The 27,990-nt window shown below is 35.0% G+C and overlaps 1 protein-coding gene across 5 annotated transcripts in view; it reads right to left on the bottom strand.

Moving 5' to 3' along the window:
* Nucleotides 1–5,919: 5,919 nt before the first annotated feature.
* The window catches only part of LOC143238100 (zwei Ig domain protein zig-8-like), a 132,255-nt gene continuing 110,184 nt past the window's right edge, over nucleotides 5,920–27,990 (bottom strand). For 2 of the 5 annotated variants that reach the window (XM_076478049.1, XM_076478048.1), the window contains exons 3-7: nucleotides 23,602–23,744; nucleotides 20,204–20,421; nucleotides 18,334–18,387; nucleotides 10,067–10,342; nucleotides 5,920–9,864 (exon numbers count right to left, since the gene is read on the bottom strand). In XM_076478049.1, coding sequence (XP_076334164.1) covers nucleotides 9,758–9,864; nucleotides 10,067–10,342; nucleotides 18,334–18,387; nucleotides 20,204–20,421; nucleotides 23,602–23,744 — 798 coding nt within the window. In that variant the 3' untranslated portion in view covers nucleotides 5,920–9,757. The remainder of the gene's footprint in view (nucleotides 9,865–10,066; nucleotides 10,343–18,333; nucleotides 18,388–20,203; nucleotides 20,422–23,601; nucleotides 23,745–27,990) is intronic. The other 3 variants (XM_076478050.1, XM_076478046.1, XM_076478047.1) reach the window with 2 other exon arrangements.

The raw sequence follows: 27,990 nt of genomic DNA, 5'->3' as shown, positions 1-27,990 counted from the left end.
TGGTTACTGTTATTTAGAGAATATTGGGTTTAAACAGTTACTATCATTGCACACTCTCGATCTCAAAATATGGAGCGTTTTTGTTTGTTTTTTGAGACAACTGAACGCGAACCAAGAATTCTCTGATTTCAGTTCGAGCACGCAAACTATTACTCTCTGTCCGACTCTTGTAGAAAACTAGACGTTCGTCGTGATCATGTGGTTTTCAACAGGACAGCAAATACTGTCTGACAGTTTTCCCTCGAGACACGTAGAAGAGAGGCTTACATACTGAACGTGAGATCTTATATTATATGAAGTGATCCTCTCTAGAGATCAGAAACAAGATTTAGAACAGAAAAGTCAACCTTCTGATGTTGACCTCGTTGTCTCGAGAGCAACATCGAAAGGAAATATTAATGTTGATGTTCGTTATTTCGTAAACAGTAAGTTGCGAAAATCGTGCTGTTTCCTTTGTTCGTTGTAAAGTGTAAAGCCACACAACTGGTTAGCTGTGCTCTACCAATCGTGAGCATCGAAACCTGGTTTTTCAGACTTATCTTTTAAACAACGAAAGTGGCAAGATAATACTGACATAACACTTTCTTTCAATACCTATTCAATATGGAAAAAAAAAGAGTGAAAAAAATTGATTGAAAATTATCGGATTGGAAAACGTGGAATTTACTTTAAACATGACAGTGAAAGTTTTAACATGCAGTTCTCTTTTATTGTAGGACGCGAAAAATACATTAATGTTAATTATTTTTGCTTACGTTAATACATGAAAATAAAAAATACTGTTTTTTGGAGTAGAAATGAGTCTGTTAAAATGCAAAAGTAGAACTTCTGTTCGGCATGGCAAGGTGGTCAGGACGCTTGCTGGTAATCTGAGGAACTCGGGTTCGAATCTCCATCCCACCAAACATGTTCGACCTTTCAGCCGTGGGGGCGTTATAACGTGACAGTCAATCCCACTATTCGTTGTTAAAAGAGTAGCCCCAGAGTTGGTTGTGAGTGGTGATGACTAGCTGCCTTCATCTTAGTCTTACAGTGCTAAATTAGGAACGCCTCGCGCAGTTAGCCCTCGTGTAGCTTTGCGCGAAATTCAAAACAATCTTTCCCAAGTTGCGACTTGAAATATGTAAACATATATTTGTATACATAATTTATCCCTGAAACATAATAGAAAATCCTCATTTAAATGCTCACTATCTATAGAGCTCTCTAACCGGATGTTTTAGTGCGTTTTTTTTCTTATAAAACAAAAAAAAAAACGAAATCTATAATTCTGCGTCACATATGTGACTCCGCACAAACAATGAACAATTCTTTGTCACATATGTTACTCCGTATCAATTATACAGGCGATATACATACTTTGTTTTTCATTAGGCATTAGCACGTCGGAAGTTCTTTTGTGTATATTGATAAGTATCTGAAATATCCTAAGGTAATACTGCAAGATGCAGTAGATTATTTTGTTCACTGTAACTTTATAGTTTCACTTATAACAAGTGGGAAACGAAGTAAAGCTGTTTCATGAAGAATTTTATAAGTTATTATAAGTACGTCTGCTAAATTATTTCAATAAACACACACACAGATACATAGGTATACACATATATATTCCTTAGGCCAGACGTTTTTAAAGCTTCTTTCCACAGGCCTATCATATCTTATATGTACGATACGTTGTCAGCTATCTGGTTTCTGCTATATAAGATATTTATGATATTTTGTCAAGCTATTCGTTTAATGCTATATGTTATATATACGACATTTATCAAGCTGTCTATTTTCTACTATATGCTGTGTATGCAATATTTTTGTAAGGTTTTCTATTTCCTACTATATGTTGTGTTACGAGATACAATGTCAAGATACCTGTTTTATGCTATGTGTTGTATGTACGAGATTTTGTCAGACTGTCGGTTGTCTGATATACGTTGCATGTACACGCCATCTGTATTTCGTTTATTTTTGATACAACGCATTACATTAAAATATTTTTTATCTAATTTAAAAAATTAAAACGTGTTGTTAAAGTAGCATGCTTCAATATGCTGACTTCACGGATTGAGTATGTGGTTCTTATTAAACTAAACTGATCTTCCAATAAGTTTCCCTTGCATTTTCCGTATTAGTACGGGTACTGTTGGGTTTTTTCAGTACGCCTGGTAAACTTTTATGTTGTTATAAGTTGCTTTGTTTCTGATCTACCAAGTAGTATTGACTCTGGGGCACTTCTTAAACCTGCTATGAAAGTAAACGGTTTTAAATTACCAGGTAAAGAACATGTAGTGTACAACACGTATTCTGGTTCAGGGGTGGAGTCAGCCAATTGCTGGTGAGAACGTTTAGGTGGAATCGATAAAGAAATTGAAGGGGCTACACTCTACAACCTGTTTGAGTGTTTAGAAAGTGGACCATTTTAACAGAAAGTGTGTTTGTGTGTTTTTCTTATAGCAAAGCCACATCGAGCTATCTGCTGTCTCCACCCTAGTGGAATCGAACCCCTGGTTTTAGCATTGTAAATTCGAAGACTTACAGCTGTTCCGATAAGGGAAATAAACCAAGTAATGGTGAAACACTCGCCAAATCTAAATAACTTTATTAACGAATACGAAAATATCTTTGAACCAGCTTTAACATTATGCGTTGTTTGTTTGGTGAGGAGATTACAGGGGAGGGTGGGGCACGTGGTAGGGTAACTTCAGCACCAGTACACCCCTCCCCCTTAACGTTGCCCCTATTCTTCTTAGGTACTAGGTGCTTAAAGTGGTATTTCCTACTCTTCTAACTAAGCAAGCCTCTAATTAACGTTAGATACAATATATAATAGGTAATTGTTTATAGCTTTAACATCGGCCTATTTCTGACGTAGATCTGATAAGTCCAAAAAGACCTGCATCTATCTGATCGTGTTTTAAGTGTTTCGATTTTACAACAGTTTCTGTCCTTTCTGTGACTTACATCTGCAGACAGATTTATTTCCACTTACCTGATGTTGTTTTTTATTTATAAAAATAAACAGTTTTCTGTAACTGTCAAATCTTCCTTCCTTATTTCTTTGCTTTTCCGTTGTACTGCTCCCGGATGATCCCACAAAGAACTCAGCTTCTGAGAAGCCATCTCAGAAAACGTGAGTGTTTTCCTACTCGTGGGAAAGACAACACTCGTGTAAGAGTTGTTTGAGACTCACCCACGGTAACAAGGTCGTGATTGTTGCTGCTCTAAGATGTAAACAACAAGAAACGAGGCGTTCGTTCAAACTCAGACGGATCCTCGTATCAATGTGTAGGATGGTAGATGTATATGCAGGAAGCCTGCACTGAGTAGCTGAATGATTTGTACTCTATTAATGCTTGCTTTACTAATACCTCCTGGGGCTACTAACGTCTATTTACCTTGCTCTCCTTCATCATTTGTATCTCGTGGGAGACAGAAAAGGAATTGTGATTAAATCCACACAAACCGATCGTTTATTTAAAAAGGAAACTGAATCTGAAACTACAGGATACGAGCTTTTTAAGAAGGAGTTCTTTTTAATAAAATGTTTTGAATAGAAAAGTATTCCTTCCAGAACATCTGAAAACGTTGGAACATGAAAGAAAACTATATATATATGAGTGAAAGTGAAACAATGTCCTTCTCTTACGGCATAATTCAGTAAATGTATATTTAAGAATAACTTAGCAACAAGTACAATTTAAGAGTAGTTTAAAAGCACCTGTTCCAGAAACACCAACATGTCGTGAAACATCTAAGTAAGAACTACAGTTATGTGATCTTTTAACTTAAAATAATTGCCAATAAAACTTAAATACAGTTAGGTAATTTCAATAAGTGTGTGTGTGTGTTTTCTTTTTGCAAAGCCACATTGCGCTATCTTCTGAGTCCACCGAGAGTTTCAATGAATAGATTACCCGAGTATTTATTTGAATTCGAATATTTGAAATAATTTGTTTCTCAGAACTTTAATTTATATATTTATTTCAAGACCACTCAGGTTTAGAGTTTATTTTAAGCTATACAATGGGTTATCACGGCTGTACCGATCGCAAGGACTAAATCCGAAATTTAACATTATGAGCTTATCACCGAGCCACCAGGGGAGCTAAATGTGTTGTGTTTGTGTTTGGTTTTTATAGCAAAGCCACATCAGGCTACCTGCTTCGTCCATTGAGAGGACATGAACCACTTATTTTAGCGTGCTAAATGTCACAGCGTTTGAAAAATATCCTTAGTAGTTGCAACCAAATTTAAAGTATAAAATAGCTACACATACAAGGAAATAATTGGAGGTTTCTAGAGGAAATACTTTGTGAACGAGAAGTGACGTTTGTCGAAATGTTCAAAAAGTCTACTTAAACATTTGGAAATTCATATTATTATTGAACATGAGAACGGATTCTTATAATGTGTGTGTGTCGTGATTAAGAGGCATTCTGTGCTGAAAATGTTCAAGAAGTCTACATTATACAACCGAAGATTGGTTAGATTTATTAAGACGAGAATTTCTGTTACGATATGAATATACTCCATATACGCACTCTGTGGTGTCACAATGATATAGTTTTATGAGATGTGATAATACGTTTCTTAGCATATACAAGACAATATGTGATACTTTGGACTGATGATTCCGTATTTTTCCTAACACTCACTGGATGGTATGTGATACATTAAACTAATGTTGCCGCTTTGAAAGTTTTTACATTTTTTCTTTATGCGTAGAAGACAGATTTTGAAATTGTTTTAGTTGTCGAATATCAGTTATCATTCCGTGAAACTTAAAATCCCCAATAAGGTTAAATGTTAGTTAATCCAGAGTGAAATAATCTGAATGATGGCATATTAGGTAAAATCCCTTGTAACGTTAAAGATAAAACTTTACTATTATGTCTTAATATGCAAAGAGAAACTTATGTTCTGAGCAAGAATCAGTATAGTACTTTTTACAGCAATTGAATATGTAAATAGAAACTTGAGTTCCAAGCTAGAATAAATGTAGTTAGTACCTTTTACAGTAATTAAATATGTAAACAGAAACTTATGTTCTGAGCAAGATTAAGTGTAACACCTTTAAACATTAATTTAATATCGCGGATTGGGTGGATATAGATCACAAATTCGATTTAATGGACAATATATGTTTTGGTGAATCACAAAAAGAAAAACATTGAGCATACCCTGGATTTATGCAACACTTCTAATGCTTTTGTTTTCAGTAAAATGGCGTCCTCTGTAACCCAAGTATTGAAGTATTATCTTGTATATCGATATTGTTCAAGTTAAGTTTAACTCTAGTATCGTTAAATATTTCACTCGTCAGTTAAATCACATAGCTGTTCTCAAAATTAATAAATTTGCAAAATAAGCAACACTCCACTCACTGCTGACAATCAAGTTGCGAAGTTCAAGATTTAACACAGATTCACTACTCAGTTTTATTATATTTCTATAACGAATCCAAACAGGTTCTACACAATGCTGGCTGTTCCTGTAGCACATGAAAAAATAACAAAGAACTGTACATGGAGTAATGCTGTCGACTAGGGTTAGCTTTAATTAAAAGTTTGATAACTGTGGATATGATTTACTGAACTTCTAAGTCGTTATTATTATAGGTTTTCGTTTTGTTTCTCACATTAGTATCGTTGTGAGCATTAGTTATAAAAACCTAATTATTTGCAGTGATAAAAAGAGCAAAATAAATGTTATTAATTTAAACGCTTTCGGAAACAAAAAACAAAACAAAATACAAAACATGGAATTAATTACTTTCATTAAAAATTATATGGTTCGATCGTAACGTAAAGCAGTATACCAAAATTAATGAAAACATCCACACACAAAAATATTAAATTATATATTATGTATATAGCTAATAAAGATATAGCTAAACATAATTATGTAAATAATCATTTTGTCCGTTTCTGACTTTTGATAGCAACATATTTCGATTGAAGAAAACATGAGCCATAAACTTTTCATTCAAACCTCACATTGTAATGACAAAACAATGTTTTCAACAAGTATAATTTATTAAACGTAAACAAATATTTACACAACCTTTAAATGGAGATAAGACTTTAAGTTACACGTGAGCTTTCATTTTCCAAAATTACTGTTAACCGCGAAGGTCAGAATTACGACCAAAGTACAGTTCCAAACAAACCATGTCTTTCTGGTCATCATGACTGTTGTTGAAGCTGAAATACACACAAAATGATATAAAATTTGTTCTCAGTTTAAAATAGTTCGAAAATTGTTTTAATTCCTTACTTAAACAAGATGTTTAAATTGTTTCTTTACCATTTAAAGTTTTAATTACCCATTACTACACATTTGACCCCAATTCTCAATATGTTGTTATTGTTTTTATTTTTTACGGTCAGTTGGATATTGGAAAATATTTGTTTCTCTTACTTCATTACATCCAATTGCCTAATTATGTAATTTTCCAATGTGCTATTTATTGTCATATTTTTATATGGGAAGACACAACTTATTTAATGTATTAGATACTTTGGTTTTAAAATGTCATTTCTTTACTTCTGTGTAGTTGAAAACTAACAGGTGTTATTGGTTGTCTTCATTGATTGCTAAACTTAATTAGTTCTAAATCGTGCTTCTTATTGTATTTTTTTATTCGTGGTTGTTAAAACCTTTGAAATGTATTTAAGAGTTTCATGATGAGAAGAATGAATTTTATTTATACGTATTAATATTTTACAAATACGTCTCACAAAGAGAATAATTTAAAATAACTCTATACTATAATGATTTTACGCCATTTTCCCTACCCAGAATTCCGCTTTACACGCCATTACTACAAATGCCTAACATGTCGTAAAACATCAAGTACTATGGTTAACTTCAGTAAGACTTGTCTGTCATGAAACGGATCGTAACAATAATTAAATATATATATAATTTTCTTGCATATTAAATTATTAGTTACACGTTCTTAGCATACTGTAGACAGGAAACTTATTACACTTATGTTAACAGTAAAAATAACTAGCATAACGTTCGTTTTAAAATGAATAGTTATAATAATCTATGAAAGGCTGAATTAGTACCGTTTCTATATAGTATCATAAGTAACATCTCAAAGTTCTATACATAACTATTGTGAAATACCTACAATTACACTTGCCTTACATAACACTACGTAACGAAATTTTACTTGTTCTTGTTCCTGGGCAAAACGTGTTATTTCCCAATTGTTTATGCCTAAAGTAAATGGAAAAGACCTATTTTTCTCTTCAAACTTTGCTTTTGTGACCTGGATAATGAAATTTTCGAAGTTATCCATTTTCCAGAACATTCCAGGTGGATTCAATGCTGAGCAACTGATAGAGAATTTTCTCGAACTTACAAGAATTTTCAATAACTTTTTATAATGTTGTAGAACTTACAAGAATTTTCTAGAATACTGTAGAACTTATGAGAATTTTCAATAACTTTTTAGAATTTTCTAGAACTTTCCACAGTAATATATATATACACTACTCACCACTTCAGTTTAGTTCTAGCTGCCTAAGTTAACACGTAGACCTATCTGATTTTATCAGAGATGACATCAAGAAGCTATAAGCATTCTCCAAACGCATTCTGCTATGTATGTGGCCAGTTTATCAAGACAAGAGCAAAAGGTACTCTGTTATAGCACCTGCTAAAATGTGTGAAACCTACAAGACATATTTCGGCATGTCTGTCAGGGATCAAAACAAACCTTGGGCACCTGAATTTACCTGTTAGAACCACAAAAAACTCTAGAAGGTAAGACGGACAATTTTTGCTTGCTTGCATAGTAAGATTTTATATTATACAAATTTTAGACTTTTTAAAATTTAAATATCTTTAACTTATTTTTTTTTAAATTTCCAACACTATAGAAAAAATATCACAAATAAAATATTGTGTATGAACCTCTTACACATTAGTTGTGGATGAAATAAATTTATTCTTCATAATAACAAGGCCCGGCATGGCCAAGCGTGTTAAGTCGTGCGATTCGTAATCCGAGGATCGCGGGTTCGCATCCCCGTCGCGCCAAACATGCTTGCCCTTTCAGCCGTGGGGGCGTTATACTGTGACGATCAATCCCACTATTCATTGGTAAAAGAGTAGTCCAAAAGTTGGTGGTGGGTGGTGATGACTAGCTGCCTTCCCTCTAGTCTTACACTGCTAAATTAGGGACGGCTAGCACAGATAGCCCTCGAGTAGCTTTGTGCGAAATTCAAAAAACAAACAAACAAACATAATAATAACAATTTTATTTTCCTCAAGTATCTTCGAGACTTCTTCCCTAAGCTGTCTGAGGCAAAGGTCAAACCCGGTGTCTTCGTTGTACCACAAATAAAGAAGATCCTGGAGTGTACAGAATTCCCTAAGAAGCTCAGTAGGAAGAAAAAAGCTTGGAACAGCTTTGTCGCAGTGGTTCAGGACTTCTTAGGCAATCACAAGGCCGAAAATTATATGGAACTGGTTGAGGATCTGGTAGAGAGCTAAGGCAAAATGGGCTGCAAAATGTCCCTGAAAGTCCATATCCTTGACGCTCATCTTGATAAATTCAACGAGAACATAGAAGCATACTCAGAAGAGCAAGGCGAGCGTTTCCACCAAGATAAGACCGGCATGGCCGGGTGGGTTAAGGCGTTCGACTCGTATTCTCAGGGTCGCAGGTTCGAATCCCGGTCGCACCAAACATGCTTACCCTTTCAGCCGTGGGGGCGTTATAATGTTACGGTCAATCCCACTATTCGTTGGTAAAAGAGTAGCCTAAGAGTTGGCTGTGGGTGGTGATGACTAGCTGCCTTCCCTCTAGTCTTACACTGCAAAATTAGGGACGGCTAGCGCAGATAGCCCTCGAGTAGCTATGTGCGAAATTCAAAAAACAAACAAACAAAACAACCAAGATATACTGGATTTTGAACGCCGCTACCAAGAAGCATATAATGAAAACATGATGGGAGACTATATTTGGGGGCTGATACGTGAGAGTGATTTACATTACAGTCGCAAATTACGAAAAACTACTCACTTTTAAGCATTTTTGTTCATTTTAGTATAACTACATGTAACTCTTGATTCATATGTTGTTTTATTTATACCTTATATAAATAAAAATCTACAAATTTGCCCGTTTTTACATAGAAAATAGGATTTCATTATCTAGGTCACAAAGGCAAAGTTTGAAGGGAATAATGGCCATTTTCTCTACTTTTACAACAAAAGCAATTAATAAATAACACATACTATCCAGGAACAAAATTTGTGTTACATAGTGTAACATATACAGTTGAACCCCTCTAAGCGCCTACCCCTCAGATTCGGTCACCCCTTGAAAGTGGTCATTTAATCACAGTCCCTTTTTTTGTTTACATAATCCCTAATTATGTACAGTGGAACCCCTCTAATCAGGCCAGTTTGTCTCAGTCCCGAAGGTGGCTGCTTTAGAGGGGTTCCACTGTATATTCAAATACATGGTAATGTATAAAGAAAATTCAATATCAAATATAATTATATCTTGAGTACTTATTCTAAGGGGTAAGATATCACCACTGAGCAGGGTGTTTATTATGAAAATCTGACCGTTGAAATGACTAAGCTCTAACTATTCTTCCTAGAAATGATATTTCTCTACTACTGTACGGGATTATTTATTTCCTCAGTTAATGATTTTAAATTCATTTTTGTAATATTCTCTATATAAAACTATAAAACTCTGCTTGTAAATCGAATAATCAAACAGACCGGACTTTCAGTTTAACCAGATACTTGATTCGTGTATATACAAGAACGTAATCTTATAGTAAGTATGCTTGGATTGTAACGCGAAGCTACATATCTTTGATAAAGTGGGGCTTTCTATAAGGCAAGTAGTTCTGTGTGTGATTAGTGTGGATATGTAGTTTCTTATTTATATTTAAGCTTTATTATTACTTTTTCATTACAAACCTTAAGACTCTTAGTTTTACGCTAATTTGTGATAAACTTATGAATATTGTATGCTACACAAACTACTTAATATTCTACGGATTACAATGTTGCACATTTGTCACATACTTACTGTTTACAACGTATACTGTAACACGCGCAGTTTTGGGGGAACGTGATCCACACGAGTAACTCCCAGAGTCTTCTGAGCTAGCACGTGCGATATGTAATTTACTTAAGATGTTACCATTTTGGCTTTTACTATATGTGATCACAGCTCTTTCATTTACCAGTGACCCTCCGTGGTACCACTGGCCAGGAGACCCACCATCCATGAAACATGTGATGGTAATAGACTCACCGGCTTGAATGTGTATCGATGGCCCCTTAAATTCTGAGACAGTGGCATCTAGAAAGAGATGTCGTGATACGTAATTTTCGTCCATAGTATCACATTTAAAAGGCTAAAGTTAAATACGCTAAAGTTAAATAAGGAAACTGAGTTTTGTACTTCGACAACGTGTATCTATGAAATTGTTTAACACTAACTAGGTTACCTCGGTTACTATTTTACAACAAGTTTTCTAAAGCTTACGTCTTGTATGAGTTCTCCAAGTAACGAAATGCTAGTTGATGTTAACTAAGGTAACAAAATGTTGTTTTTATTTGATTTTATAACATATGGTACAAAATTCCACAAATGGAAAAAATTTCATATCACGAATGGTTTGACGTGTTGTAACTGTCTTCAACAAAGTTTATACGTAATTAATATTTAATTATTGGCCCGGCATGGCCTAGCGTGTTAAGGCGTGCGTCTCGTTATCTGAGGGTCGCGGGTTCGCATCCCGGTCGCGCCAAACATGCTCGCCCTTTCAGCCGTGGGGGCGTTATAATGTAACGGTCAATCCCACTATTCGTTGGTAAAAGAGTAGCCCAAGAGTTGGCGGTGGGTGGTGATGACTAGCTGCCTTCCCTCTAGTATTACACTGCTAAATTAGGGACGGCTAGCACAGATAGCCCTCGAGTAGCTTTGTGTGAAATTGAAAAACAAACAAACAAACATATTTAACCTAAACTCATGAGAAAGAAAAAAATCGCTCATCTTGCCATCTGTATTTATATGATTTTTCAACATCTTGAACTTATTGTTACTTCCGAATAACTGTCTAATAAATAACAACAAGAGCTAAACACCACTGTAAATTGTACTTTGTTACTGGTTCTACACAAGTGACTAACAAATCACACCAAAAGTTAAACGCCACTGTAAATTTCATTTAGTAACTGGTTCCACACAAGTGACTAATAAATCACACCAAGAGCTCAACACCACTGTGAGTTTCATTAGGTTGTTGGTTCCGTTTACTGATACAGTTTGGCGGGAGTCGCATTACCAACTGTTTTACTGGGCAGATATTATTCGAAATGTACTTTAAAAATTGCGAGAGTTTATATATAGCGGTACAGGGGCAATATAAATCAAGTGTTAAATCATTACTGTTGCACCTATAACAGGTAGGTCGTTTACAGTAGTGTTTTTTACAGGGCCATTTGTTTCTTACGGAATATACGCCCAAGGCTATACAAAGGGTCATCTGTCCATAGCCGTTCGTAATTTTAACTAAAAGACTGAAGGGGAAGCAGCTGGACAACACCATCCACCCTAAACCCTTGATATGCTCTGATGTGACTGAATAGCGGTATGTGTCCATCTTTCTTATAACGCACACGTGGCTCCAAAGTGCGGATCACAGTTTTAGGGCAATGAACTTTCTGATCCAAAAAATAACCAATAGCTCACAATTGGCTTTGTACTTTCATGGTTTATTTTTTTCCAAAGCTAACAAAATCAGCCCAGGACATAATATATGTTTACTTTATTTTACTTTTAAAGATCGTGTGTCGGTTGCTTCACACACAATAGCGAAAATTAATGATTATAACACGAAGAAGGAAGTATGCAGGGTCATAATGCACAAATCTGAGTCAAGCACGGAGGGGGGGGTGTTGGAGAGGCTCTTCCCTTTCCTCCGGTATCAGGCTGGGGAGCATCCCCCGAGAAGTTTTGAACTTTAAACCTGAAATGTTACTTTGGGCATACAATATATAAAATATTAACCGTATCGCCAACATAAAGTGTTGTAAACAGGTATGTATTGCGTATTCCTTTTTTTTAATTTATGGAAGAAAACGATCAGACTGGAAGCTCAAATAATTATAATCAAAGGTTTATTGATACTTATTTGTTTGTCGTTGTTTTTGTTTGTTATATATACATATAAAAGATAAACTGTCACAGCCAGTAAAGTCATAGAAAAATGTTTGTTTCTCATATTCAAGATTTTTTTCTACCAAAATATGTTCATAATTTGGAATATATATGTTAGGTGCTGGCGTATTCAGTACATGTGCCCAGTGGCGTAACTATGGGAGGGCAAGGGGGGACATCTGTCCTCGGGCGCAGCATCGGGGTGGGGGCCACAAATTGATGTTACATAATTAGGAAAATTGTGTAACGAGGGGCGCGAAAACTGACTTTGTTCCCGAGCGCTGAAAACCCTAGCTACGCCTCTGCATGTGCCAAACTGTACGTCCGGCATAATTGGTGTATATTACCCAATTAAAAGAAAAAAAAAAAAACTTTATGCAACTGAACGATTACAAGTACGATAATGGTTGAAACAATCAACAACAAGTAAAAAAAAGTGAAAGTTTCAATGTGCGAGTCGTGGATTTGAATCCCCGTTCCACAAAACATGCTCGCGTTTTCAAACAAAGGGACGTTATAATGTCACAGTGAATCCTACTATTCGTTGATAAAAGAGTAGCTTAAGAGTTGGCGATGGGTGGTGTTGACTAGGTGCCTTATCTGTAGCATATTACTACTAAATTAGGGACGACTAGCGCAGATAGCCATCGTTTGGCTTGGCGCAAAATTCGAACCAAACTACCTTACATTTGCTTGACTGAAATGAATTTAACGTTTTATAGCGACACGGTTTTAACTGGTAAGCCTGTTCATATCTGTTTGTTTATGCCTTAAATACTTAAATTATTTGTAAAAATTTGAAAACATGTTTCCAGCTGAAACATTTCAAGATCTTCCAATGAGTATTATAGATATTTAACTTTATCATTTCGTAATTACTGGATAAGTCTCAACGTAAAGGTTTGTTCGTTTGTAGGCTGCACAATGGGCTATCTGTGTACTGCCCACCACCGGTATCGAAACTCGGAATTGAGCGTTGCAAGTCAGCAGACATAATGTTGGCCTCTAAGTGGCACAGCCTGTTACATTGTATAGGGCTCTGAACTCCCGAGATGTCCATTTTGAGTAAAGGCGTAATCTCACTTCTAGCCAGAGACGCCATTTAAGCTATCGCTCCTTGCCAGTTAGTAGTGATGATGCGCGTGGCTCTAAAGCTTCTGTGTTTTCTTACAAGTAACTAGTACCAACTTTAGTCCGAACTCAGAATTTCGGAGTAAAAGCATATAATATATTTTGAAGCCCAATGTGAATGTATTTGATAATTCTGTTTCGAAAATGTGGTGATAGAGGTAACGGTGAAAGGTCCATTGTTTCTAGAACAAATTAAATGTGGTAATGGTGAAGGTCCATTGTTTATAAAATAAATTAAATGTAGTAATGGTGAAAGGCCCATTTTTTTTAGAATAAGTTAAATGTGGTAATGGTGAAAAGCCGATTGTTTCTAGAAAAATTAAATGTGGTAATGGTGAAAGGCCCATTGTTTCTAAAAAAATTAAATGTGGTGATGGTGAAAGGTCCATTTTTTTAGAATAAATTAAATGTGGTAATGGTGAAAGGTCCATTTGTTTAGAGTAAGTTAAATGTAGTAATGGTGAAAAGCCCATTGTTTCTAGAATAAATTAAATGTAGTAATGGTGAAAGGTCCATTTTTTTTAGAATAAATTAAATATGGTAATGGTAAAAAGCCCATTGTTTCTAGAATAAATTAAATGTGGTAATGGTGAAAGGTTCATTTTTTTTAGAATAAATTAAATGTGGTAATGGTGTAAGGCCCGTTGTTTCTAGAATAAACTAAATGTGGTAATGGTGTAAGGCCCGTTGTTTCTAGAATAAATTAAATGTGGTAATGGTGTAAGGCTTGTTGTTTTTAGAATGAACTAAATGTGGTAATGGTGTAAGGCCCGTTGTTTTTAGAATGAACTAAATGTGGTAATCTTGTAAGGCCCGTTGTTTTTAGAATGAACTAAATGTGGTAATGGTGTAAGGCCCGTTGTTTTTAGAATGAACTAAATGTGGTAATGGTGTAAGGCCCGTTGTATCTAGAATGAACTAAATGTGGTAATGGTGTAAGGCCCGTTGTTTTTAGAATGAACTAAATGTGGTAATGGTGTAAGGCCCGTTGTTTCAAGAACGTTGTGACTGAATTAACAGTAATAAGTCGGAGTATGTTAAAAAATGAAAGGCCATTAAGAACCTATCATGGTGATGTGTTAATATTTAGATCTAGACCATAAAAACACGTAAATTAAAACCGCTGTTCAATATTTATATCAGAGTTAAAGTGTTTGTTGAATTCCTCGATGCAGAACTTTTAGCCACTTCACTCACTTGGTCTTTCTAGTTGTTCTGAGTTTCATATTTATAACATCAAACTATAATTAACTTTGTTTTCGGTCAACTATTTTTTACAGTACCAAATTATAACGCTGTTTTCCGTCAATTGTTTCTTTAAAATACGCTAGAGACGTCATTTCTGAACTGTAACAGTAAACCATAAAACTCACAAAAATAGTCTGTGCATAGATTCTCATTTTGTGTGCATGTGCCGAATACACCATACCTATGATTGAGAAAGAGTAACACATCTCTAGTCAATAATGCTAGGGGAATAATGCTACATTTTCATAATGCAAGAAACTGTTATATGAAAAAGGTACAAATAAAAAATTCAGAAAGCATGCACAGATATGAGAAAGCAAACAAGTACGGAGTAATAAACCATAAAATTGCTGCTAGGAGTACAACAATATTCTCGATAAATATCGCAGTAAAACTTTCGTAGGTCTTTTGATAAAAAAAACAAAAGGAAATATACATATCTAAGTGAAATCAATGTTTTATACTAAATGTCGTCTTCTTTTCAATTCAAAACAATCACTAATACCTAGGCAAAGTTACTTCTAGAAAACTCGTAGTCAACTCAAGAAAACCAGACGATTTCTGTAAATGTACGTTTACTAAATATTTTATTTAGATTCAGTCCCAATTTAATGTTTTTACGTGTTTAAATACCTAAAGAATCATTCAAACGCGAATAACAACAATAATCGTAATTAGTGTAAAATATTAGGTACGTAATAAAATGTGAGTATAGGGTATGTGTACATAACTAAGTATGGTTTCAGTTAACGTGGTGAAATTATATAACACATCAGTCGTCTGCGTTAAATTCTATTAGGGTTCAGTGACACACCGAAATATTTAAAAAGGGGTCATATTACATAATTACATCAAAAGAAAACTGTTCTGTCTACGTTAAATCAGGCACTCAGAAATGAAAAATTAGCGGTTTTTCTTTTTTTTATTAGTGGAAAGAGCGTAAAGTTGAAATAAATATGTGTATAATTAATAATTTAAACAGTGCAACTGGAAACTAATAGAACAGTTAGACCCAAGTTGGACACACAGTCATGAAGTTTCTAGACCAATTCTTAATCAGAATGGACTTAATACCAGCCTTAAATATTCTATTTTGATTATGCACTGCTGGCCAATGAACATAAAGAAGAAATATGCATTTTGCGTTGTTAGACTCAACCATTTATCTGAGTAGAGCTTCGAAAGAAGAAAATAAGAAAAGGGAAAATAAAAAAAAAAAAAACTTTTTTAGCATTTAGTAGGGAAAATGTGAACACTATGAAATTACCCTAAATACCAGTTGGTCAAAAGCTTAAAACCATACTGAAACGAAGCGTTAATCAGTAAATATGTAGCGAAATTTAGTAATTTGTGTTCAAGTATTAGCGTTGTCAACATCTCCCACTGACATCTCTTGTGTTACATTGGGTAACAACATGGCAAAGGCTAAATCGTTGACAGAGTTTGAACGTGGCAGAATTGTCTAACTGCAAAAGCAAGGTCTCTCTCAACGTGCGATCGCTGGTGAGATTGGGCGTAGTAAAACTGCTGTTGCAAATTTCTTAAAAGACCCTGAAGGATACGGAATGAGAATTTCAAGTGGTCGGCCCAAGAAAATTTCGCCGGCGTTGAGCAGGAGGATTCGACAGGATGTCCGGCAAGACAACAGTTGATTGTCGAACCAGATTAAAACCCTTACGGACGTAGAATGTAGCTCAAGAATATTAACACTCCTACGAAAAGTGGGGCCTAATAAGCCCCAGAGCAACTTGAAAGGTTATTAATATTAGGTTAATAATTTTGTATTTAAATGAAATTGCCATTTAAGTCCATTAATGAATGGATTAACGATATTCCCACTGTCCCTATCTACTATCTAGCGAAACCACAGCCAGGGGAACGGGCTTGGAGAAATCAGGACTAGAAACGTCTTTTCGTAGGAGTGTTAAAACGACATCTACAAGAAAAGGCTTTAAAAACCGTAAACGTCTTTAAAGGCCACGCCTCCTTCCACACCACGAAACAACTCGGTTAAACTTTGCTGAGAAGCACAAAACATGGGACGTAGAAGAGTGGAAGAAGATTTTGCTTTCTGATGAGAAAAAAATTTAACCTGGATGGTCCAGTTGGCTTTCAACTTTATTGGCATGATAATGATATCCACTGGAGACATCTTCTACACGACACAATGGAGGAGGTTCCATCATGATCTGGGATGCTTTCTCCTTCCGCGGAAGAATGGAGCTTCACGTTATACAGGGGCGTCAAACAGCAGCTGGCTACATTGGCATGTTGGAGAGAGCATCCTTATTGACTGAAGGCCCTCGCTTATGTGGAAATGTCTGGATCTTTCAGCAAGACAACGCTGCAATCCACAATGCCCGCAGGAAAAAAGACTTTGTCATGGCGAATAACGTGATTATTTTGGACCATCCAGCGTTTTCATCCAAATTGAAGCTCACTGAAAATGTTTGGGGGTGGATGGCAAGGGAAGTATATAGAAATGGACGTCAATTCCAAACAGTGCATGATCTTCGTGAAGCCATCTTCACCACTTGGAATAATATTCCAGCCAGCCTTCTGCAAACGCTTATATCGACCATGCCAAAGCTAATGTTTGCGGTTATTCGCAATGACGGCCGTGCAACTCACTACTGAGGCCTCTTGTTGGGCATTTCCTACCCTGTTTATAACTTCTTTTTGGTGTGGTCTTAAACTTTTGATCAGCTAGTATTTAGGCTAATTTCATAGTGTTCACATTTTCCCTATTAAATGCTAAAAAGTTTTTTATTTTTATTTTTCCTTTTCTTATTTTCATCTTTCGAAGCTCTACTCAAATAAGTGGTTGAGTCTAACAACGCAAAATGCATATTTTTTCTTTATGTTCATTGACCTTAAGATTTTGGCCAGCAGTGTATTAATTAAACTCTAAGAATAAAAAATAAAACATATTTTAGCTACTTTAATTATGGTTCGCAATATAATAAATAGAACATAGATCAAAGGTCAAGGTTCCCAAAATCCTTCTTATTCTCATATCTTAATAGTTTATAATCCTTACAAATTATTTTAGATTTCTATTGAATGTAAGCTATTACCCTGTTTGTTTGTTTTGTTGTTGTTGTTGTTCAGCGAAAGTTACACGACGGACTGCCTATCTATGTTCTGATCACCAGAGATATTGAAACCTGGTTTAAGCTGAGTCGCTACTTACTGATTTGTTTCGGTGGGGAAAACATAAAAAAGGTCACCACTTCCTTCCTTACACTCATGACATTGTTTTGTTTTTTATCTTACTTTGTTTTAAAACACTTCATCATGTCTCACCTTAGTAATGACACCACATTCATCACAAGCAACATTATTATCCTTGTAGAAATACAGAAAACTTTGATGCTCAATTGTGAAGACAAAAGACAGTGGTGTTCCTGGCAGGGCATGGACAAAGTGAACTGAAGACAAAATAAATAAATAAAACAAAGACTAATTTTTCTTTAAAGTAAATAACTCGTCGTCCCTGTGATACAGCTCTCTGGAATTCGAGCAGAGTTCGAATCCGTGCAACACCACAAAACATTCCCTGTAATTTATGCTTTGGATGTGTTATAAGAGTAACAGTTAATCTCTTAATTTACGTTTCAGCAGTTCGAAAGCAAGAAAGACGGCATATGGGCTCAGTCACTTTGCCATAATTATGAGATACCAATACAATTATAAATAATGCATCGACCGTTTTACGTAAAAATTACCTGTGTAATTAAATCACATACCCTTCATTGGTGTTTCCCAGTCATATGATTTCCGTTTGTACTTTTGAACTGGCGCTGCAAAAGAAAAAAAAAGAAGGGCCAGTGTTTGATTTTAATTGTTTTTGCAAGTTATAAAGAAAAGCCGTTATACTATTGATAAACTGCTCAACCTAAGCTCTAAATCTTATATAATCTGATATTAAAATAAAATATGATCTGTCTAGTTAGAAGCTATATGTAAGTTAATAAACAGCTGTCGTAATACAATCGTAGTAAATAACTTGTAGTATATTTTTTCTTTAATTTTATTTTTATTACAGGTATTTATCAGAGATTATATAATGAATATATATTTTTTACTACGTTTTCATTATGGGGGTTATATTGGTATGTTTTCTTGATATATTAATTTAGGGCTAATCTAAACAGCCTAAACTAGCTAAGCCTTGTGAGTTATTATTGGAATTAAAACCAAGAATACACATGTCAACGATGATGCTTGACTGATAAAACTGTTACTTTAAATCTTTATAAGTAGCAACGTGAGAATATTATATTACATTAATGGTCAATATTTAATTCTGATCTACGTAGACAGCTTGTTTTGACCAGTGTGTGTGTGTGTGTGTGTGTTCTTATAGCAAAGCCACATTGGGCTATATGCTGAGCTCACCGAGGGGAGTCGAACCCCTGATTTTAGCGTTGTAAATTCGTAGGCTTAGCATTGCACTAGCGGGGGAGTTTTGATCAGAGATTAATATTAATCAGTCACGTATTTTATTAGATATCTTCATTAAATCATCTTTTATATGTCTTTTTAGCAAACCACGCTATTATATATATGTTATATACCTCTTGTTTCTGTAGCTTCAACTTTATCAGGTGATGGCCTTCCTCGATAACGTTAACTTGAAGAGTACATACTCACTCCAACTAACTTCAACTTCATTGGCAGACAACTCCTTCAATGTCTTAAACTGTCTAGCTACCAACTTCAAGTGTATCACTAGACTCCGTTCTTAACTTCAACTTTATTAACAGACACCTCCCTCGCCAACTTCACGTGTATCACTAAACGCCCTTCTTAACTTCAACTTTATAAGTGGATATCCTCTCTCACCAACTTCAAGTGTATCACTAGACTCCATTCTTAACTTCAACTTTATTAACAGACACCTCCCTCACCAACTTCACGTGTATCACTAAACGCCCTTCTTAACTTCAACTTTATAAGTGGATATCCTCTCTCACCAACTTCAAGTGTATCACTGAGCTCTGACTAAAAAACTAACTTTTAACGAACGAAATGTGTTCCTACAAATCACAATTTTACCACTTGTTAAAACATTGATAAGACATTTATCAGCTGAGAGTAACCAAAAACTACATATTTACACATTTTTCCGCTATATATATCCACTCTTATGGTCAATTCACTTTCTAGCCCAGCTAATCTATCTTACAAGTTTAGTAGTGTACAAAAAAGTAGTTACCTACAAAGACCAGACGTGTGCCTAAAAACAAATTTACGTACAAAGTCTGGCTGTGTATTGAATACTACGCTTATATACCAAGTCCAGCATTGTATCAAATATTGATATGTGTCTCAGCTTGAAAGCAAAAAATATTTATAAATTCACTCAGTTGTTACTAGGGTAAAATTTACTAGAGTAACTATTTAATTATAAGTTCTAACTGTACCAGTAATAAATAATTACCTATAATTTCTTATTATATTAAAAACATATATATTCATCTATAGGTGCTTACTGTAGAAACAGAAATATTTACGGACAATTCTTAGTGTATTAACAAGTACACTTATCTAACTACTTACTGTGTTAACAAATATGTTCACTTAAATTTATACTGTAGGAAAAAATACACTCACCTATAACGTTCAAATGAACCATACGACCAATTGACGGATCAGTGTTGATTTGACATTCATAATCCCCTTTATCGCGCTGATGCACAAACTGGATCTGTAACGTCCAATCCCAAGACATTGGTTTATAGATTACAGATAATCGTTGGTCATTACTGTAGGTGTACTGCCCAGTAGTCAAAAGGTGAAGGTCGTGCAGACGTACCCAGGAAACCTGTTTCCTCAATAATGGTCATTTAAAAGGGAGTTAATGTTACCAGAAATTTTCAGTGACATCTATGATGATATCACTATCTTTCAATACTTTTCAGTGATAATTTGTTTTAACCGAAGTTGACAAATACAAATTAATAATAACCAGTTTTGAAGTATAATAGAGATTATACACGTGAATAAATTATTCATGTGTATGAAACACGCATTAAAACTGTGCTGATACGGATATACACGGTTGAGTACGTTACAATAAAACTATTTTAAATGTTCACACGAGAAAGTACTGTAACTTCCACGACCGACGTAAAATTGTGATGAACAAAACATATCAGAACTACGTTTTGACAATTTTTGAACTTACGTATATTGTAGACAGTGTGATGCTATCAAAAACTGATCACTTTTAGGAAGAAAAGGTAACAGCTATTTCTGACACAAAATCTTCGTACTCTCAGATCATACAAACGTGTTTACATTGGTGATTTAGAATTGTAAAAAAGGGAATATCCCTTACACTTCATGGTATCGAAAAACAAATGAAATGTGGATCGACTTGAGGTACCAGGACTATCTGAAAATAAACCTGCAACAAGTCATAACATGTAAAACTCGATGAATAGAAAGGTTAATGGCAAAAATCATCCACGTGCCCCAAGCAACAGCATGCAACATAATAAAAACGGATTTCCCTGTTGGAAAAGTGGCATACGTCAGATATACAAAAGTTGCTTTCATGATATATCATTTAAACTTTCAGCTGAAGAATAAAATAGATATTCATTCTGAAAATATCAGAGGCATTTCTAAGATTTTTATTTGGAGAGAAAGTATGTATAACAAGGGGTTTGAGAAATGTCTTTATATTTTAATTGCCAAAAAAACCGAAATTACCTCAAATTCTCTTCACACAGCTTTACGGCAGTCTCGTGTTTTTTGAACTACCATTAAACTGACTCCTAAGTCTCCTCTTATTGGAGATATTTATCTCGGTTCAAGTTATACAGTACAACTACTCCACACCTCCAAACAGATTAATATTTTCATGTCAGTGGAAATCTTAGTGGGAGGATGTTTATGAGGTCTGTTACCTCATTCCGGTGAACACATCAGTGGAATACATAACGGCTAGGTCGCCCGATGCAGCGCCTATGAGCTTCTGTGTGGCTAAAATGTTAAGAGGAGAGGAAGTCATTATCCTCATGCAATAGATGGATTATGGAAAAACCTCAAGAATGAGGGGTATTCTCTGAACATACAGCTTTACGACAGAAAATGGTAACTATGCTGCAGGATTATTATCAAGATATACAATTATTAGATAGGACATGACTGGACGTGGCGACTTGGACTATACAGATGTGGTGGAGCTCCAGATTCATTTTAATATAACCGACTCAATATGTGTCAGTTTGCAAGGATATCATAAAGGTTTCTTAAAGTAACAATCAATTGAAGACGTTATGTTGAACGAAAAATTATATGCACGTGTTTTTTATCACCTACACTTCATAATGTTTATTTTGAGGATCTCATAAATGGCTATTAATTAGTGCCTTTGAGCTGTCTTAATTATTAGTGGTGCTTAAACGAAAAAAAAAAAAATGGAATTTATTCTTAAAAAAAATACAAGAATTGAGAAATCTTTATAAGTTTACAGGGTGTAAGTTTCCTATTTCAGTGCATGATAAGTAAAGTGCGGCGTCTTGTAAACAGGGAAAATTTGTGAATACAAATATCAGTGGCAAAACCACAGGCAACAAATAGTATGTAGCATAATCAAGAAGGATCTATTTCTTGAAAAAATATGCACAAGCTGTATTCATGGCATATCAGTTAAACCTTCGTATATCTTATTAGGAACTGTTCACTAATGTAGTATAGGGACGAGATCCTAACAACCGTTGCCAGGTTTTTGACGTGTATGGCTAGATTGTGTGTGTGGAAGGGGCACGAATATTAAGATGGGACATATGGAGGGTAAATAACTATACATTTACTGAACACGATAAGTTATTTGGTAGGTTCCTGAAAGTATGCAAAAGCACCTGCTCCAATGAATATAATTAGCAACATTTCTTTCATTTTGTTTATTACGAGAAAGATATCATAGCAACCGTTGTCAGGTTTTTGACGTGACCATTGGGCAGGATTTCACTTTGACAGACATTAATGCTTGTTCCCACTTTGCATGTATTCCAAAAGCATATTTGGAACAGTAGGCTGTTGTGATATAGATTTTTATCAACACAACAAAGACTAGTGCTAGGAATGATTTCAAGTCTATCTTACCAACACAACACACCGGATCAAATAGGGAAAATTCCCGGAACTTCTATCTCTAAACTTAACCAGCCTGCACAAGAGGTAAGAACTCTAATCCCTAAACTTATCCAGGTTGTGTGAGACGTTAGAACTTTTATCCTTAAACTAGTCAAGGCTATATATGACGTTAAAACTCATCCTTAAACAAGTTTGGTTTGAATTTCGCGCAAAGCTACACGAGGGCTATCTGCGCTAGCCGTTCCTAATTTAGCAGTGTAAGACTAGAGAGAAGGCAGCTTCTCATCACCATTCACCGCCAACTCTTGGGCTACTCTTTTACCAACGAAATAATATTTTCATTTTATTTTATTTCTATTCTTGGTAGTCAACATTTAATGTGCACTAGCATTCACTTCAAATACTAAAAGCTTAATAAAATGCCACAATATATCTCGAAAGCTGTGTTTAAGTGTAAATACAATTAGTGTTTAATGACATAGATAAAAGCAGAATTGGCTTAAGTATCATACATTGACGAGGGTTTGAACCTTCACGATAATTGTTCAGTTCTGCCCGTTGAGAGCTTGAAATGATTAGTTATGCATATCTAAAGTATCGCAAATTGAAATAGTAGACTAGCCTATTCTCATTTCATCCTTACTTGTTCATTTTTTTTGGCCATACAACACTTTCAACTGTGTGATAATTATAACAACAATTAAGAGCAATTTATGAGTCCACATGCAAAGATTTCTGTAGCTCAAGCGTTTCGCTTGCTTTTTTGCATATATGGCGCAGATAGCCTGGTGGATTTGTGCCATAAAACACCAAACCAATCAACTAACTAACTTGCATAAATTTTATGTTTTTGTTAAATCTAACTGGTTAGAAAAAAAAAAGAGAGAGAAGAAACTAGTACATACCATCTTATCTCCCAGGTCAGCGACTTTGCATCGCAAGTGTGCTGTTTGGCCAACAGTAACAGTGACGTTTGTGGGGCTATCGTTACTGAAGTGAGGTTGGTGCTCGATGTTGGTGTTATAAGAAGGTGGCAGTAAAGAAACACCTGCAACGAAACTTAATGAGATTTTTCCACAACTATGTTTCAATGTTCATTTTAAAAAATACATATATATATATATATGTGTGTGTGTTATATATACGTAAATTTTTTTTTCTAGTAAAATCAGTATTAACCTTTTTCTGTACATTTATAAACTGATGTTTTCGAAAATTCGACGCCCGAAATGGCCAAGTGTGTTAAGGTCGCGGGTTTGAATCCCGGTCGCACCAAACATGCTCGCTCTTTCAGCCGTGGGGGCGTTATAATGTGACGGTCATTCCCACTATTCGCTGGTAAAAGTGTAGAACAAAAATTGGCAGTGGGTGGTGATGACTAACTGCCTTCCCTCTCGTCTTGCACTGCTAAATTAGGGACGGCTAGCACAGATAGCTCTCAAATAGCTTTGTGCGAAACTCAAAAACAAACAAACAATGAACTAATCGTGTACTAACTACTTAAATATAATTTAAAGCTAAATTTTACAATTTAAAACAACAGGGAAATACCTTAAAGTTAAACTTATTATTGCCAAATCTAAGATGCAAAGATTCCTATCTCTTAAAAAACTTAAAGGTATTAAAGTGAGTATAGTACGTCACAGCAACACGCATATATATATATATATATATATTTTTTATCATCCATAGGAAAGATTCTTTGAATTAAACCTGAAGACGCTTCTTTAAGTTTACAATTTTAACATGCAATCTAGGACACTACCTCAAGCCAACAATTATTATTTGCGCAACTTAAAATCTATTATTTCTCTGTTGTTGCTTTCATTAACAATATTGGTTAGAATGTTTATTACATCTAACTTCATTACTTTTTACGTATATTTTTCGTCGTTGTACTTAGAGGCTGTTAACTCATAAATATTTAAGACTAATCTAATCTAACAAGCTGACTGAACATCGTAAGAAATTACTGAGATTAAGGCCGAAAATACAATAAGCAGCAAGGGGTAAAAGACTGACAAAACAACGCATTTTAATCTTAATAACTAAGAACGTAAGAAATGTATGCTAAATTAACTAATCTTATTATTAGGTTGATGTCTAGTTTTGCCCTACAAGAAGTAGTTGGTTTGCTCTGTTTGAATACACACACTCGCTTAAGCCTTGTCGCACGAAACTTAATGAATTATAAGGAAGAAGCTTAGAGCGTTTGTGACTAGTCGAATTCAAACTCTGAAATATTGTGCCTAGTGGGTTCCCAGGCATTTTAAAAATTTATGAGCAACAGTCAAATGCTACTGTGTAACAGAGTACTTTATTCACTTAATGAGCCTATATTTATAAAAGAACTCTAAGAATAAGCAGTATATATATATATTCAGTCCTATGTTGAACGAGGCCTAGCCTTCCTGATTTCTATTTGTCCTTCTCAAGGGTTAGTGATCAGGGGCTGAATTTTCTGGAATCATTATAACTCAGCGACAAATAACAAATCGAATAATATAGTAGACTTGACATTTATCTTTTTTATTATAGTTTAAATGTTGGAATGGGAAGATATGACCAGTAAAAGTTCAAGATCAAGTCGTTTATCTGTACGAACGACCTTTAAACTTTTACAATTTCCCACATTGTATTCAAATGACTCGTTTAGAGCTCAATCAATAATTATTCATCTACTTAAATGAATCATTAATGAGAATGTCCGAGTGAAAGTAAGTAAGAGCTTATAACAGGGTGTCCACCACAATATATCTACTGCATTTAGGCTTACAAATTAAGAAGAATCTACATTTGGTCATTCACTTCGATAAACTCAAAATGCCAGCGTTCGGAATATCAGGGGCGGACTCTGTCCCCTCTGCGTGTGTATGTACGTGTGTTATAGCAGAACCACATTGGGCTACCTGCTGAATCCACCGAGGGGAATCGAACCCTGATCGTTGAAAATCCAAAGACTGTACCAGCGGGGAAAGCCCCTCTGCGAAATTAAGACAACGAAGCTGTTAATATATATATATGCTGCTCCAACGTTTATTTCAAAATGTATTTTATATAACGTAACACAAAAAACCTGGTGAAAATTATAAGTGAACAGCAAAGAATATTTTTTTTTCCTTTTCATAACTTTTAGTGTATCCTGGAGGGAATTAGACATTTTGATAATAAAGATAGAAAAACATATTATTTATTCTAGGTATAATAATATTAAAACTTTTTTATTTTATACAACGTTTCGTCATTACGACTTCATCTAATAGTTTTTGTACAACTCGCCCTGATGAAATAAAAAAAATTATTATTATTACCTGCAAAGTAATGGCTGTTTTTATAATTCTAATTTTAGTACCAGAATAACTACAAACATTAATTACGTTGTTTCAGAGTGTGTTTTTTCCTGAGTAATAATACATGAAGTTTGTTTGTTTTTTTAATTTAGCGCAAAGCTACACGAGGGATATCTGCGCTAGCCATTTCTGACTTAATAGTGAAAAAACTAACGGGAAGGCAGCTAGTCATCACCACCGACCGTCAACTCTTGGGCTATTCTTTTACCAACAAACAGTGGAATTGATCGTAATATTATAACACCCCCATAGCTGAAAGGGCGAGCATGTTTGGTGCCACCAGGATTCGAATCTGCGATCTTCGTATTACGAGTCGAGCGCCCTAACCACCTGGCTATGCCAAGCCTAACAGGTGAAGTTCTATTGGCACTTTCACATGTAATGAATGACATTTTGTAAAAAATTACAGTAAACAATTTAAATACGACTTTTTTTTCTGACTACTTAAGTATCAGAGAGAAAATTTTAAATCATTTATCCTAAAAATCCATGAAACGGAAAATACGTTAGAAGTGAGAACTGATCATGCTACATTCTCAATCAACGGAAAACGTTGCCACTGTCTTCAGTTTGGCAAGTAGAGTATTAAACTTAATTTTCTTTATACAATAGTATGGGACTAAAAAAGGACAAACATGAAAAAAAACATTATTTAACTTTTTAGGAGAAAGCTCATTACAGTTGTACAAGCGGGTTTATCCCTTGTACTTGCTGCCAAAGACCAGCTGGTCTTAGAGCTAATAACCAAATATTCAAGTTGGGACCTGACACAGCCTGGTGGTTAGGATATTTGAATCACCGTCACCAAACATGCTCGCTCTTTCAGCGTGGGGCCGTAATGATGTGACGGTTAATTCACTATTTGTTCGTAAAAGAGTAGCCCAAGAGTTGACTAGCTATCGAATAAAGACTATCACTGCTACTTAGGGACAACTAGTACAGATAGCCCTCGTGTAACTTTGCGCGAAATTCAAGTAAAATCTTCTTTATCCAAAACTACACCTGATATACACTCTCTTTATACCAATTATTACCTCTTTTGTAAACCAACTACATCTACGCTTTGTGTACGCCTTTTTTCAAAGCATACCAATATCCAAAACTTATTTGTACTTTTATTGAGTAAGTTACAGCTACATTAACATGTTTGAAAGAGTTAGACTATGACCAATCAGTTTCTCCCATTGAATATTTTTCCTTTCTACAGCTGTCCCTAGTCGGACTAGGTCACAATTATACCCTCCTCCTAACACCACCACCACCAAATAAGAGCGCGGACTGTGTCAAGCGGAATATTGAAGTTCAGACCTTGAACCTCTCAATTCATAACAATGCATAACAAGATTGGCCAAGAACATAACAAACATCCACCAAAAATATTTACAAAATTCACTGAAAGATCAATTAGGACAAAACTTACCACTAAACAAAAACCAATAAAACAAAAGACGAGAGCATATATTAATTTATCTTTGACAATAACAAATAAATTATTATATTGGATATCGTAAATAGTAACTTTTTGCTAGTGTTCACAAAACGTTCGACAAATTTTTATATTTATTTCATTTATTTGTTCTGTATGAGCTACAATATTCCGCTTAGCACGCTCTGCACTCTTATTTGGTGTGTGTGTGTAGGGGGCTAACAATGTGACCTAGTCAAACACCATTTCTCAATCTAGTTAGCAATTCTAAACTAAGGGGTATCTTATCTGGTCTTTTAGCCTATTAATCGATTATGATTTGGTTTATATCAAATACCATAGCTACATTGACTGTCATTGTGCAATAATCTTCCTATAAAAAAGCTTGCGATGTATAGTCCGAAACTCAGATTTCGGAAACTACCGCACCGATCATCACCAGCCATAACTGCGTAATATTTTTATAACTAGAGGGTATTTTTATAGCTGAGAAATAAATTGACATTTTCACAAAAATT

The sequence above is a fragment of the Tachypleus tridentatus genome, chromosome 13, assembly GCF_004210375.1.
Source record: "Tachypleus tridentatus isolate NWPU-2018 chromosome 13, ASM421037v1, whole genome shotgun sequence".
Classification (NCBI taxonomy): domain Eukaryota; kingdom Metazoa; phylum Arthropoda; class Merostomata; order Xiphosura; family Limulidae; genus Tachypleus; species Tachypleus tridentatus.
Note: the sequence above shows the minus strand (reverse complement) of the source record. Positions and strands in the feature narration are given on the sequence as shown.